Genomic DNA, 13,166 nt, shown 5'->3' with positions numbered 1-13,166 from the left:
ATACACAATGCCCCCAACACTAGGGGTATGGGCATAGAAGCCAACTGAAAGAGCTCTCGTGGCCAATTTGAATAACAAAGTAGTACAGTATTGCTACTGAAGTGTTGAGTACAAAATAAAATCCATGAGTCTATATTGGTTAAATAAGTGATTAAATAAATGAGGAGGAATAGACACATTTCCCTTACAAAACAATACCAAATAATTTATGCAGATACCCTGCCTTCAAGGAGGTGGAGTATAATTCCAGACTTTTAAGTGTGGGCTGCACATGGTGATTTTCTTCTAAAGAGTATAGGATGGGAAAGGGAGGAAAAAAAGGTTAACTGCACACTGGGGGAACCTCATAAATACTACATCAGCTAGGTAATCAAGGTTACCATCAACAGTGATAAGTTATGCATTGGATAGGATATGATGAAAATGGCACTTTACCTCTGTGGTCCTCCTCCCTAAGACGTACTACTGCAATCTAATCATGAGGAAAACACCAGACAAATCCTGATTGGGGGACATTCTACAAAATACCTGACAGATAATCATCAAAACTACTGAGGTCATTTAAAGTATTTATTTTTATTTATTTGGCTGTGGCAGGTCTTAGTTGCAGCACCTGGGATCTAGTTTTCCTGATCAGGGATCGAACCCCTTTGCACTGGGGACACCGAGTCTTAGTCACTGGACCACTAAGAAAGTCCCCTGAGCTAATTAAAAAAAAAAAGGGAAGTCTGAGGAACTGTCAGAGCCAAAAGGAGCCTAAGGAGACATGACTACTAAAGGTACTGTGGTGTCCTGGAGAGGATCCAGGAAGAGCAAAAGGACATTAGGGGAAAACGGAGGAAATCTAAATAATACTAATGCACCAGTACTGGCTCAGGAATAGGACAAAGGGGCCATGCTAATATAAGACGCTAAAGGGGAAACTGGCTCTGAGTAAATAGGAAATCTCTGTACTATTTTCCCAGTAATTTTGTAAATATAAAATAGTACTAAATTTAAAGGTTTACTTTAAAAAATAAGTCGGGAATATAATTGGGGGAAATCAGTAATGCTATTATTTTGGACTTGTATCAGCCTCTTCTCTTGCCTGATTAAGAAAAAAAAAAAACTATGAAAAGTATAACCTGTCCTTACACTGTCTAAGACATATAGATGGCCAATATTTTTTTCTTGATTATAACAGGGAAGGAAAATATAGTTGTCTACTTACCCAACTGTTGAACTAGGTGGTTTGGGCAGCCTAGAATAAAAACAGGAAACAAATCCTAATTTATATTAAGGACTTTTAAAAGCTCACATTTCTATTAGCAACTTGCTTAAGAATAAAGAAGTATCCCATTTGCAAACTACAGAGTCTTTATGATACTGACTGACTTTCCGGAACACTGAGTATTAACCAGACAGATATGATATTCTCATATCTCAGTTGTCTGTTGGTCGATTTTTTCCATTACGCTTATTCTAACTTCAGCCCCACTCACCACGCGTTCTGCATTTCTAATTTATTCTAATGATAATAGTGCTTTAGTTCTTACTGACTTCACGCTCATAGGCAGAGCACCGAAGTGCTCTGAGGTAGCCTGACACCATGCATGTGGTGCAATTACATGACCTAAAGTGACCTGAGTGTGGCCTGGTTGGAGAAAACATATAAGTACAGTGTGTGCTTTGCCCCTTTGCCCAGAACTGCTCACCTCTCATGAGAGTAAATGTTGCCCAGTTGCAGAGAGGCTAGAACAAAACTGAACGAGTTCTCAGAGGCATGCCTTTTCTGAATCACTTCACTATTAGAAGGTTGTGTATTTACTAACTGCTCTGAGCTCTACGTGCCAAGAAATAACACTGCAGCCCAGGGACAAAGTCCACACTAGAGAAGGACTGTCATCAACTTTCATTGGATTTCAGCAATTAGCTTCAGCCTATACAAATATTTCTGAAATAGTTCAGTTATGAAACATGAACAGAATGCTATCAGTCAATAGTAAAGGCAGTAAAATTGAATATACTGTTTGCTTTTTAATATGTTCTTCTATTTAGAAAGTGGTACATAAGCCACGTAATTTTATCAGTCTATAATGTATTGTAAACACACAATCCACATGCACTTTAAAAGGTTTATATCTTTATTTGGACTCTAAGTTTGTTGGAACTAAAAAGAAAAAGCATGCCTTCCAGTTAAATTTCTGGTTGAGTAGGGGATAGAAAACAATGAATATAAGAATCTATGAGATAGAGAGCTACCAGATTGACTATTATATATGAAACATTAAATCAGCATTTAAGATTTTTCTTGTTTAGCTGATTTTGACAAGTACTTACCTAAAATTAATTTGATTAAACATGGAAAAAACTGTTTGTGTGTGTGTATGTGTATAACTGAAATCACTTTGCTATACACTTGAAACTAATACAACATAGTAAATGAACTATACTTCAATTAAAAAAACAAAATGGAAAAATAAGAATAAAAATTTAAAAAGAAAAGCTTTTTTAAAAATTCAAAGTTTGAAAGGATAAAATGAAAATAAAAAATGCTCAGAGACACGAATTCCTTGACCTGAACCTATCCATGATTTTACTGCCACTCTCTACTTTTCAGTTTATTAATCCCAAAGGGAAAAAGGCCTAGCAACCCCAAATTTCATAACTTTTTGGCTCCCTCTTGTGGCTGAACTCTATATTAATTTATCACCTATATTAATTTATCTCCTATAAACAGAACTAATAGTATTTTCATTTTTATGTCAGTGCTGTCAGTATTTTATCTGAAAATTACAAAGTAGGCCTTTGTAATATCTACAACAAACTATTTCAATGAGCAAAAAATAATATACTAGAAAATAATTCCTCTAAGCAAAGAGTAAATTAAGTATTCTTTATCCAAAAGAGAAACTTACAGAGTAATTTTATTAAGAGTTATTTGTAGATTGTCATCACAAACCACTTTCATAAAATTCTGATTAAAATTTTTATTGAGGGCACTGGGGATTTTTCTCTGACCCTCTTAAGAAATGTAACAGATTCTTATTAGATTGAATAAAAGTCAAAGGCAGGGAAATGGGTCAAGGAGACCTGTATGAATCTTTTTGAACATTACTATTCCATCTTTCCAATTTTTTTTTTTAAATGCAACAAACTATCAGTAGGTTTTATTCTATTTTTATTCTTGTTCTTTTGGTCTTGGTTTCTATAATCAATGATTTCTATTTAAAAAAAGGAAGACTTTGGTTTTTCTAGAAGTTCCCTAGACTTGAGGAAAATCTGGGGACTTTTAAAATTTTGCATATAACTCATTTCCACTTAAAAATGTTATGTGATTTCACATAAGGAAAAGAAACCTCAAACTTACAAAGAATCATTTCCGTAGATGTCACTTTTTTTGTTCTGGGACAAATAATAAAATTGTTCAATAGGAAGCTTTCTGAAAAGAAAGAAAAGATTAAATTGAACATCTTTTTAATAGCAGTGTAATGGTGAGATAGTAAAAGATAAATAGACGAATATAATCATGTATACGTGGTAATTCAGTATATGAAAAGATGGCATTTTAAATCAGTGGGAAAAGGCTTATTTTTTAATAAACAATGCAGGAAAAATTCACTAGCCATTTGGAAAAAAGGATTTCAACTTCATACTATTCAAAAAGATAATTTCAGATGGATTAAAAATCTAAGGAACTGGTGAAAAGCATACAAATATTAAACAAATATAGGAATATGTTTTTTTCTTGGTGGTAGGGAAAACATTTTAAATAAGATTTTTTAAAATTCAAAAATCAAAAGGAAATTTGATAACATCAAACGAAAAATTTTTGAAAAGGACTTCCCTGGTAGCTCAGTGGTAAAGAATCCGTCTGTCAATGCAGGTGATGTGGGTTCGAGTCCTGCTCTGGGAAGATCCCACATACTGAGGAGCAACTAAGCCCATGCACCCCAACTACTGAGCCTGTGCTCTGGAGCCTAGGAGTCGCAGCTACTGAGCCCACACGCTGCAACTACGGAAGCCTGCGTGCCCTAGAGCCTGTGTTCCACAACAAGAGTGTGTATGTGTTAGTTGCTCAGTTGTGTCCAACTCTTTGCGACCCCATGGACTGTAGAATACCAGGCTCCTTTGTCCACGGAATTCTTTGTAACAAGAGAAGCCACCGCAATGAGAAGCCCACGCACCACAGCTAGAAAGTAGTTCCCACTTGCCAAAACTAGAAAAACGCCTGTGCCACACAGCCAGCACAGCCAAAATAAATAATAGAAAAAAATTTAAAAAAAGATACGGAGAATTTTTTAAAAAATTTAAGACAAGACAGTAAAAAAAGCTCAAATAAAACAAAGATTAGAAAAAATATTTATAATAGATACATATAGGGTTAATATCCAGAACATAAAGAACCAGTAAGCATCTATAGCTAAAAGACAAGCAATAAAAATGAGCAAAGAATAAGAACAGAAAGGAAATATAAATAGTCAAAAATAAGAAAACAAATGTAAGAAAAAAGTACTCAGTCTAATCAGAGAAATGCATTCTGATAATCAAGATAAACTTTTTATTCTTTAGATAGGCAAAAATTATACAGTTTGATAATGTTAGTACAGTTGGCTAAGAATATGGCAAAATGGATACTTTTAGATACTACTCTGGGAATATAAAGCATTTGGGGGATAAAATTAAAAATAATTCATATATTATGATCCATAACTTCTACTTAGAATTTTCCCTGGAGAAACATTTGTGTACTGAGTTCAAGGAAGCCTGTATAAAGATATTCACACATTTAGTTAATACAAAAGAAGAAAAAGAAAATACAAGAATGGCTAAATAATTTAATACATCCATACTGTGGAACACTATGAGAAATTTAAAGAATCAGATATATCCATACTTACAATCTTTAGATTGCAGTTTTAGGTTCATGGCAAGGTTGAGAGATTTGAAGGTAGAGAGATTATCAAACACCCTTTAACTCACACATGCTTCAGTTCAGTTCAGTTCAGTTCAGTCAGTCGCTCAGTCGTGTCCGACTCTTTGTGACCCCATGAATCGCAGCATGCCAGGCTTCCTTGTCCATCACCAACTCCCGGAGTTTACTCAAATTCATGTCCATCAAGTCGGTGATGCCATCCAGCCATCTTATCCTCTGTCGTCCCCTTCTCCTCCTGCCCCCAATCCCTCCCAGCATCAAGGCCTTTTCCAATGAGTCAACTCTTCACATGAGGTGGCCGAAGTACTGGAGTTTCAGCTTTAGCATCAGTCCTTCTAATGAACACCCAGAACTGATCTCCTTTAGGATGGACTGGTTGGATCTTAGCCTCCCCCATTATCAACATCTCTCACAAGAGTGGTACATTTGCTAGGATTGATAAACTTCCACTGACACATCATTATCACCTGAAGTCCATAGTTACCGCAGCCTTCATTCTTAGCGCTTGTGATATTTTAATGTATACTGTAGTGCTGAACTCAGTATCTTTTGAACACCCATCCTACATCTCATCTACCCAATGTAGACTCCAAAATACTCGCTTTCTCAGTCTTTGAGATTGGTCCTAGAGTTGAGGGTTATTCCTACCCCACAAGAATGCTCACCAACAGAATCTCACAACTGAGGATGTTCTCAATTATGTAGACACTCTGTGGGCATCCGCCAGGCTTTCTCCAGTCACCCGGTGCTTTCTCAGTGGCTTCATGAACTAAATTATTACAGGGGCAGGAACAGAAGTTCTCATGTATGAACTCAGCAACACGAAACTCCTCTTCATCAAAACTGGCCTGGCCACATTTGAGTTTACCAGCAAAAGTTACCAATCCTAAGTAATTCATAGAGAAAAATCTCCCTGGGTGTACTAGTCACCCACCTGGTGGGTGGTTGACTACATTAGATCCCTGCATCATGAAAGATGACTTATCCTCACAGGAACCTTTAACTAAGGATTTCCCTTTCCTCCTCACTACATTGCTGCCAGTTACATCATCAATGGAATGTAACTGAATGCCTTATTCATGACATGATATCTTAAACAGTATTACTCTTGACTAAGGAACTCAATTTATCACAAAAAGAAATAAGCCACTGGTTGAATTGAAAAGATTCACAGGCCTTGCCATATTTATAGAATAGAATAGCCTATTGATGATTCAGCTAGGGCTCAGTGTTGTCCTAAAGAGTGGCACATGCTCTGAACTGGTGACCAGTAAATACTTTCCCCTGTAGCCAGAATGCATGGTCTAAAAAGTACGGGGGGAAGTGGGAGTGATGCCCCTCACTGTTTTTATTACACTTGAGAAAATTTTTACTTCCTCCCCAGCCACCTTGAGCTTTGCTCATTTAGAGGTTAAGGGAGAAATGCTGCCACCAGACGACAGAGCAATGGTCCCACTGAACTGGAAGCTGAACTGATGATGTAATCTGGGGCTCCTTATGACTCTGGAGAAAACAGGCAGGAAAGAAGTATTCCAAGTAGGCTGGGATGATAGATCCTAAATATGAAGGGCAAGAAGACTGCCGCTATACCATGCTGGGGAAAAGGAGTATTTCTAGAACCGGGAGTATCTTTTGGACACCTCCTAACATAGCTCCCAGTGGCATAAAATTCATAGAATAGTGTAATAGCTGCACAAGGCAGAACCGCTAACAGCTTAGTTTTTTTTTGTTTTGTTTTTTAAGATTTATTTATTTATTTCGCTGTGTTGGGTCTTTGTTGTTGTGCGGGGCTACTCGCTGGTTGTGGTGTGCGGGCTTCTCATTGCAGTGGCTTTTCTTGTCTCACAGCACAGACTCTCCCGCATGTGGGCTTCAGTAGTTGGGGTGCACAGGCTCAGTTGTTGTGGCCCATGGGCTTTGTTCCTCCTTGTCATATGAGATCTTCCCTGATCAGGGATCAAACTCGTGTCTCCTGCACTGGCAGGTGGATTCTTTACCACTGAGCCCCACCAGGGAAGCCCCAAGGGATGCTTAGAAATCTTTCAGGAACAAAATTTGGGGTTGCCCCACCAGGTAAAGGCTTCCCTCGTGGCTCAGACAGTGAAAGAATCTGTCTGTAATACAGGAGACCTGGGTTCGATCCCTGGGTCAGGAAGATCCCCTGGAAAGGGAATGGCAAGTCACTCCAGTATTCTGGCCTGGAGAATTCCATGGACAGAGGAGCCTGGTGGGCTACAGTCCATGGGATCACAAAGAGTCAGACACGGTTGAGCGACTTACACACACACACACACACCACACCAGGTAATAAATGCCTACGGGCTAAGGGCAAGGGAACTTGAAATATTTTTAAGAGATAAATATGATAATGATAACATTTAAATGATAAAAATGGTAATGTTTAACACAAAAGGGTGTGACAAGAACCGAATATATTAACCTGCATTTCTGAGTCAGGAGTGATTGACATTCTAATTGGAACAAATACTTCCTTTCCCAAGTAGGGCTGCATTCCGTAAGACACTAAGACTTCTTTCTCATAAGAAGCTAGTCTTTTGCTTTCTGTTTACACACTATTATTCTGAATATACTTCTAAGTCTTTTAGGATAGTGTACATTTTTTTAATATACAAATTCTGGGGATCAGAACTATAAACTCCATGAAGAGCTATACCTTAATCTCAACAATGCTTGCTATATTCAAATGACTGAATAAATGAATAGCTGGAATGAGTGAATGAATGAACAGATGAAAAGAACGTGGACTATGGAGTTAAATAAACCCGTATTCAAATCCCCATTCTGAAACTTCATATTGTCTGACCCTCTTGTGTCAGAAGGAAAGGTACTAAACCTCTTGGGTCTCTATTGTAAAACCAGGATAACAATTTCCACTTTACAAAGATATTAAAAATCTATATTATATTAGAAAGTAAGTTCCACGAGAGTAAGGGCTTAAACGAATCTGTTGAATGAATTAATGAACTTGAGGTCCTATCTTCAATGTGTCAATATTTGCATCTTTCCAATTGGACTTTTCATTTGTCTGCTTTTTATTACTTTACTGAGGCTTTCATAAGGCTACCACATGTCCCTACTGGTATTGTTTTCCTCTTTAGCTGTGGCCTATTTATTTATTTTAACTGCTTTAGAATAAAAAACTAGTTAGCTAGATTGTTAGTAAACTAGGTAGCCAGGATTGTTAGATAAAACAGGAGTAAGCGGGCTTTGTGTGGAGAAGCTTCAATGGATTTTGTTTTGAGTAAATTTCATACTTAGTAGTTAATGTGACATTTAATTTACTGCTCAGATTTTGTGTGTGTGTGCTTTATCTTCAGTTTTAACTGGCCTTTGAATAAATTTGCTCAGAGGGTAACTTTAAGACATAAACGATGATTGAAATATTTTAATACTTGAAAACAATGCCCATTAGATTCTAATGACTATAGATGGTTTTAAAAAAATAGAATTCAAAAGTCAACATTTGTAGAAATTAGGCCATCTATTTGCTCAAGCCAAAAAATTAATCTCTCTCAGGAATGTTACTTAGTTTTAGATAAAATATGATTAGCAAGGGAATTAGATTAATCAAAATTTTTGATCACATAAACATCTCTAAGGAGAGCAAAGATATTTATAACATATTTTTTACTGACTTCACAATTAGAAATTATATAATTAGTGTTCCCATCTGTTTCTTTCCATAAATAATAAAAGTTTAGAAGTAGATTTAAGTTAACAAAGGACTCACAATAGAAATACAGAAAATTGAATAACAATGACCTCTATGTGAGAGACTGAAAGTTCATTTACCTTGGCCAGATTTCTCCACCAAATCCATAATGCTGATGTCCTTTGCCCATGACTCTAGGAGGTTCACATTTCGGCCTGTGTTCCTCAGGGAGCGAAATGGGTATCATCCCTCCGTATTCCCTTTCAGCGCCCCATGGAAGCCTACAACGTTGGAGTGACTGTCTGAATTTCTGATACCTGCACACAAAGAGAGATTTTTGAAATATTAATGGGTTCAGAGTGGAATGCTATGGTCTGAATGTTTGTATCCTTCCTGCCCCCAAATTTATGTATTTAAATCCTAATGTCCAATGTGATGATATAAAAAGGTGGGATCTTCAGGAAGTGACTAGGTCAGGAGGAGCAGTCATGAAGGGGACTAATGCTCTTGGTAAGAGAGATTCCAGAGAGCTTGTTAGCACTTCTACAATGCGGAAGTGAGCTAGAGAAGGACCTTGTTAGAAATACAAATTCTCAGGCTCCATCCCAGATCCAGGAATCAGAATTAGGGGGTGCAGTGAGGTTTTGAGCTCTATAATCTGTTTTTCTTTATTTTTTAATTGGAGGAAAATTGCTTTACCATGCTGCATTGATTTTTGCCATACAGTAGTGTGAATCAGTCACCGTGTTATCTATATATATATCCCCTCCCTCCTGAGCCTCCCTCTCCTCTCCCCATCCCACCCCTTTAAGATGTAATCTGTTTTAAACAAGCCCTCCAGATGATTCCTTTGCATGCTAAACTTTAGAAGTACTGCCCTATTCAACAAATTACCTTCCATAGAAAATAATTCTCCAATTGTTCCACCTTTTACAACTATAGCATTCAGTAGGTTGAAGACATGGAAATTTCCTAAATTGGCTGGTAGGGCTAGTCTCATTTTAAAAACTGGTAGTTCAGATGCCTTTCTCTGCTCTTTCTCAACAAGGGAGTGAAGGGCAAGGACACATATTCACTGTTGTAAAAATGCTTCACAGGAAGTACTCAGTGGATGTCTGTGAAATGAATTGCATGCCTGAGCGAATGAAAAAGGCCAACGAGACTGATTTGTTTCCTGGACTGCTACTTATGACACAATATGAGAACTTTAGGCTAGGGAGAAGTCCGCACAGAGCTCTTAATCTGGCTAAAGACCTGCGTCCTAATTAGGAAGGATTTCATGTCTTCCAGTTTCCACTAATGGCAGTCAATTATTTAGACTAACCATCCCACTAAAAATAACTTAAAATGCTGGAAAAAGAGCTTTGGGGTTGGTGACCATGTGGAGGTGGCAGTGGGGCCCTCAGACTTCATGGAAGTTTCAGTGCCCCAATCCACATACCTTGCCCTATGCACCTCTTCCACCTGGCTGTTCTTAAGTTATATCCTCATATAATAAAGCAGTAATCTGTCACCAAGAAATGAACAGCACAACGTTCCAGAGAACAAAGAACAATGATTCATCACAGTTTCCCTAGCACAACAAAGAGGACAGGTCACTGCAGACAAAAGACTCTGGCACACTCACCATGGAATCCCCAGGATATGGCACTGTGCCTTGCAAATCTATGCTCAATAAATAGTTACTGCAAGGTGGTTTTCCTTGAGAGCAGACAATGACATGATAATTTTAGAAAGGGGACCCACTGAACTTTGGGTCAAATTTTCTTGGAGAAGTTGAATTCTATTTTTATTTGACTGCTTCGATTTTCCTTGAGCAAACAACACAAAATGTTAAAAAGAAAAGCATCTTCTTAAAAGCAACTCATTGTTAACAAGACAGAAAGAGACACCAGGGTTCCGTAAGAGGGGAAATAGGAATCCAGAAAGGTAAACAAGCACTGCTGCTGCTAGTGCTGCTAAGTCACCTCAGTCGTGTCCGACTCTGTGCGACCCCATAGACGGCAGCCCACCAGGCTGCCCCGTCCCTGGGATTCTCCAGGCAAGAACACTGGAGTGGGTTGCCACTTCCTTCTCCAGTGCATGAAAGTGAAAAGTGAAAGTGAAGTCGCTCAGTCGTGTCCGACTCTTAGCGGCCCCATGGACTGCAGCCTACCAGGCTCCTCCGTCCATGTGATTTTCCAGGCAAGAGTACTGGAGTGGGGTGCCAAACAAGCACAGAAGCCACTTTTGCCCTTAAGGCAGTGCTAATTCTGGCAGATTTCATTTTTGCTTTAAGGACATTGCAGGGGGAGAAGTACAGAAATCAGCCAGGTGGGGAATCTAAAGGAAGCCATCCCTACTGTAAACTCGGACCCTAAAAGACTGCCCTCTCATGTTAAAGGTGAGTCAGGAAAAACCAGCTCTCATTTTCTCCCCAAATTTGCACTTGCCCATGACTTGAACTTGAATTTAAGTGGTCAAAGATAGATAGCATACCCCCTATTCATACATATGCAAGACCAACAGGATCCCCTTCTGGAGGAAGGATTCTTGGGTGAATCACTGTCTAGGATGAGTTCTAAAGGATGAGTAGGACTTTTCTGGGTGCAAGAGAGGGAGGACTCTAAGCAGGGGCAATATCATGGAAGAAAGTTGAAAGGTTAAGGAATTAAAAATTCCTGACAGTGTTGGCTCCAGAATCCTTCTTGGGGAAGATTGGCTTGTTTGATCAAATATTTTGTTAGGCCACTTGGAGAAGAGACAGAGACTCTGCAAGTACAGGTGTTGATAAGGACTCAAGCAACCCAAGATTTATTAAGCTGCTCAGCAATGGAAGGGATTTGGTGTTTCACTCTTGAGAGAGGAAGATGAGGGGAAAGGGAATTAGAAGGAGAGGAAGAAAAGAGATTAGCAGGATGCTAAGGGATCACAGTGAATGAAAAGCCATTGGGGGAACTCTGATGGTAGCTGGGATAAAGAACTTTTAAATACAGAAGCTATGGCTTATAAGGGACTCTTAGTTATATATTATATGGTATGATGTGATTCTTCCTTCAGACCCTTACCTGATCAGTGAAATTTACCAGGCTCACAAACGCTGTTTGGATGAGGTCTTTGGAGGAAACTAAAAAATGACTGTTTCACATCTGGGTCAAAATGTTGTTGAACAGAAGCAGAATACGTGGAGCCGGTACCCAAAGTCAGTTACAGCCATCCCCACCCCATCCTGGGAATTTCAGTACATTTTGAGGAAGGCTTTGGGTTACCAGAATGTATGGAATAAAGATTTGAGCGGAACTTAGTTGAATCTTAAGGGCTGAAAAGACGGCTGAATTTTGGGCTATATCAGAAGAGCTGATACAGAATATTGAAATCTGAGGCACAGTAGAGAAGAGCTGCTTGAGAGGGGAAGCAAGTGAGGAAGACAAGGGTAACACCCTGCATGATCTCACGGGCCCTTTGGATGACACCTTCCGAGCAATGTGGACCCAGTTAGAAACACGGGAAGGAAACTCAGAGATACAGATGTGGACAGTGGAGCCGCTTTCTTCTCTGCACCCATGCCACTGGTTTAGTGTCAACCTCCTGCACAAATTTGCTAAAAGAAGAACTAACACTTGGGACTGTTATACATGGAATGTATTATCTCAAAGTCACTACATAGGGGTTGGCAAACTATGACCCACAGGCCAAATCCAACCTACTGCTGTTTTTGCAAGTAAAATGTTATTGGAATACAGCCATGACCATTCATTTGTATACTGGCTATTGTCTATGGCTGTTTTTCTGCTACAACAGTAGAGCTGAGTAGTTTGACAGAGACTGAAAGTGAAAAAAGTGAAAGTGTTAGTTGCTCAGTCGTGTCTGACTCTTTGCAACCCCACGGACTGTAGCCTGCCAGACTCCTCTGTCCATGGAATTCTCTAGGCAAGCTAGGGTCTCCCACATTGTAGGCAGATTCCTTACCATCTGAGCCACCAGAGAAGCCCTTGACAGAGACTATAGAGCCTAAAGTATTTACTATCTGGTCCTTTAAGAAAGAAGTCTGCCACCCCCTGCACCAGCTAGTCAAGGAGAATCTGGTGTCCGCTGATTTGGGGTACTGGAGAAGGGATGCAGGTATTCTGTTCTCAGACCTCTGAGCTATGATCTATGACTATAATCAATAGACACAGTGTGTGGGCATGACAAGTGAAAAATATTTAAATACATTTGATTAATGGCAACCTAAGCTTTAATATCTAAGTTTTTAAAAGTTACATTTAAATTAGATGAGTCAATTTCTCAGCATCTGACCCTCAAATATTACACTAGCCTAGGAAGATGAGCCAGTAGAATATGTTAATCAATCATTTGAGTTGTCATTCATCTAAAACCAGTAAATTGCAGGAAACCATTTAAAATAAAAGGCAAAGCATAAAGAAGTCATATTTCTCTTTCACTGTAGGGTCTCATATCCCTACCCCTTAGCTTTAATATTAACAGAATTTATAGAAGGAACTAATTAAATGAAATATTAAAGTTTCAGTATTAAATAATTTTATAGCTTAAATAATACATGTCTCCTAAGCAAATAACAATAAATTATTAGTGTTG

General features: G+C 38.7%; 1 protein-coding gene across 7 annotated transcripts in view; it reads right to left on the bottom strand.

Moving 5' to 3' along the window:
* SPMIP4 (sperm microtubule inner protein 4) overlaps nucleotides 1-13,166 on the bottom strand; it is a 45,370-nt gene that overhangs the window by 24,013 nt on the left and 8,191 nt on the right. For 5 of the 7 annotated variants that reach the window (XM_055590556.1, XM_055590555.1, XM_055590559.1 and 2 more), the window contains exons 3-5: nucleotides 8,729-8,905; nucleotides 3,350-3,421; nucleotides 1,211-1,240 (exon numbers count right to left, since the gene is read on the bottom strand). In XM_055590556.1, coding sequence (XP_055446531.1) covers nucleotides 1,211-1,240; nucleotides 3,350-3,421; nucleotides 8,729-8,905 — 279 coding nt within the window. The remainder of the gene's footprint in view (nucleotides 1-1,210; nucleotides 1,241-3,349; nucleotides 3,422-8,728; nucleotides 8,906-13,166) is intronic. The other 2 variants (XM_055590560.1, XM_055590561.1) reach the window with 2 other exon arrangements.

The sequence above is a fragment of the Bubalus kerabau genome, chromosome 8, assembly GCF_029407905.1.
Source record: "Bubalus kerabau isolate K-KA32 ecotype Philippines breed swamp buffalo chromosome 8, PCC_UOA_SB_1v2, whole genome shotgun sequence".
NCBI classification, from domain to species: Eukaryota; Metazoa; Chordata; class Mammalia; order Artiodactyla; family Bovidae; genus Bubalus; species Bubalus kerabau.
The sequence above is the reverse complement of the archived record's forward strand: the minus strand, read 5'-3'. Positions and strand labels throughout refer to the sequence as shown.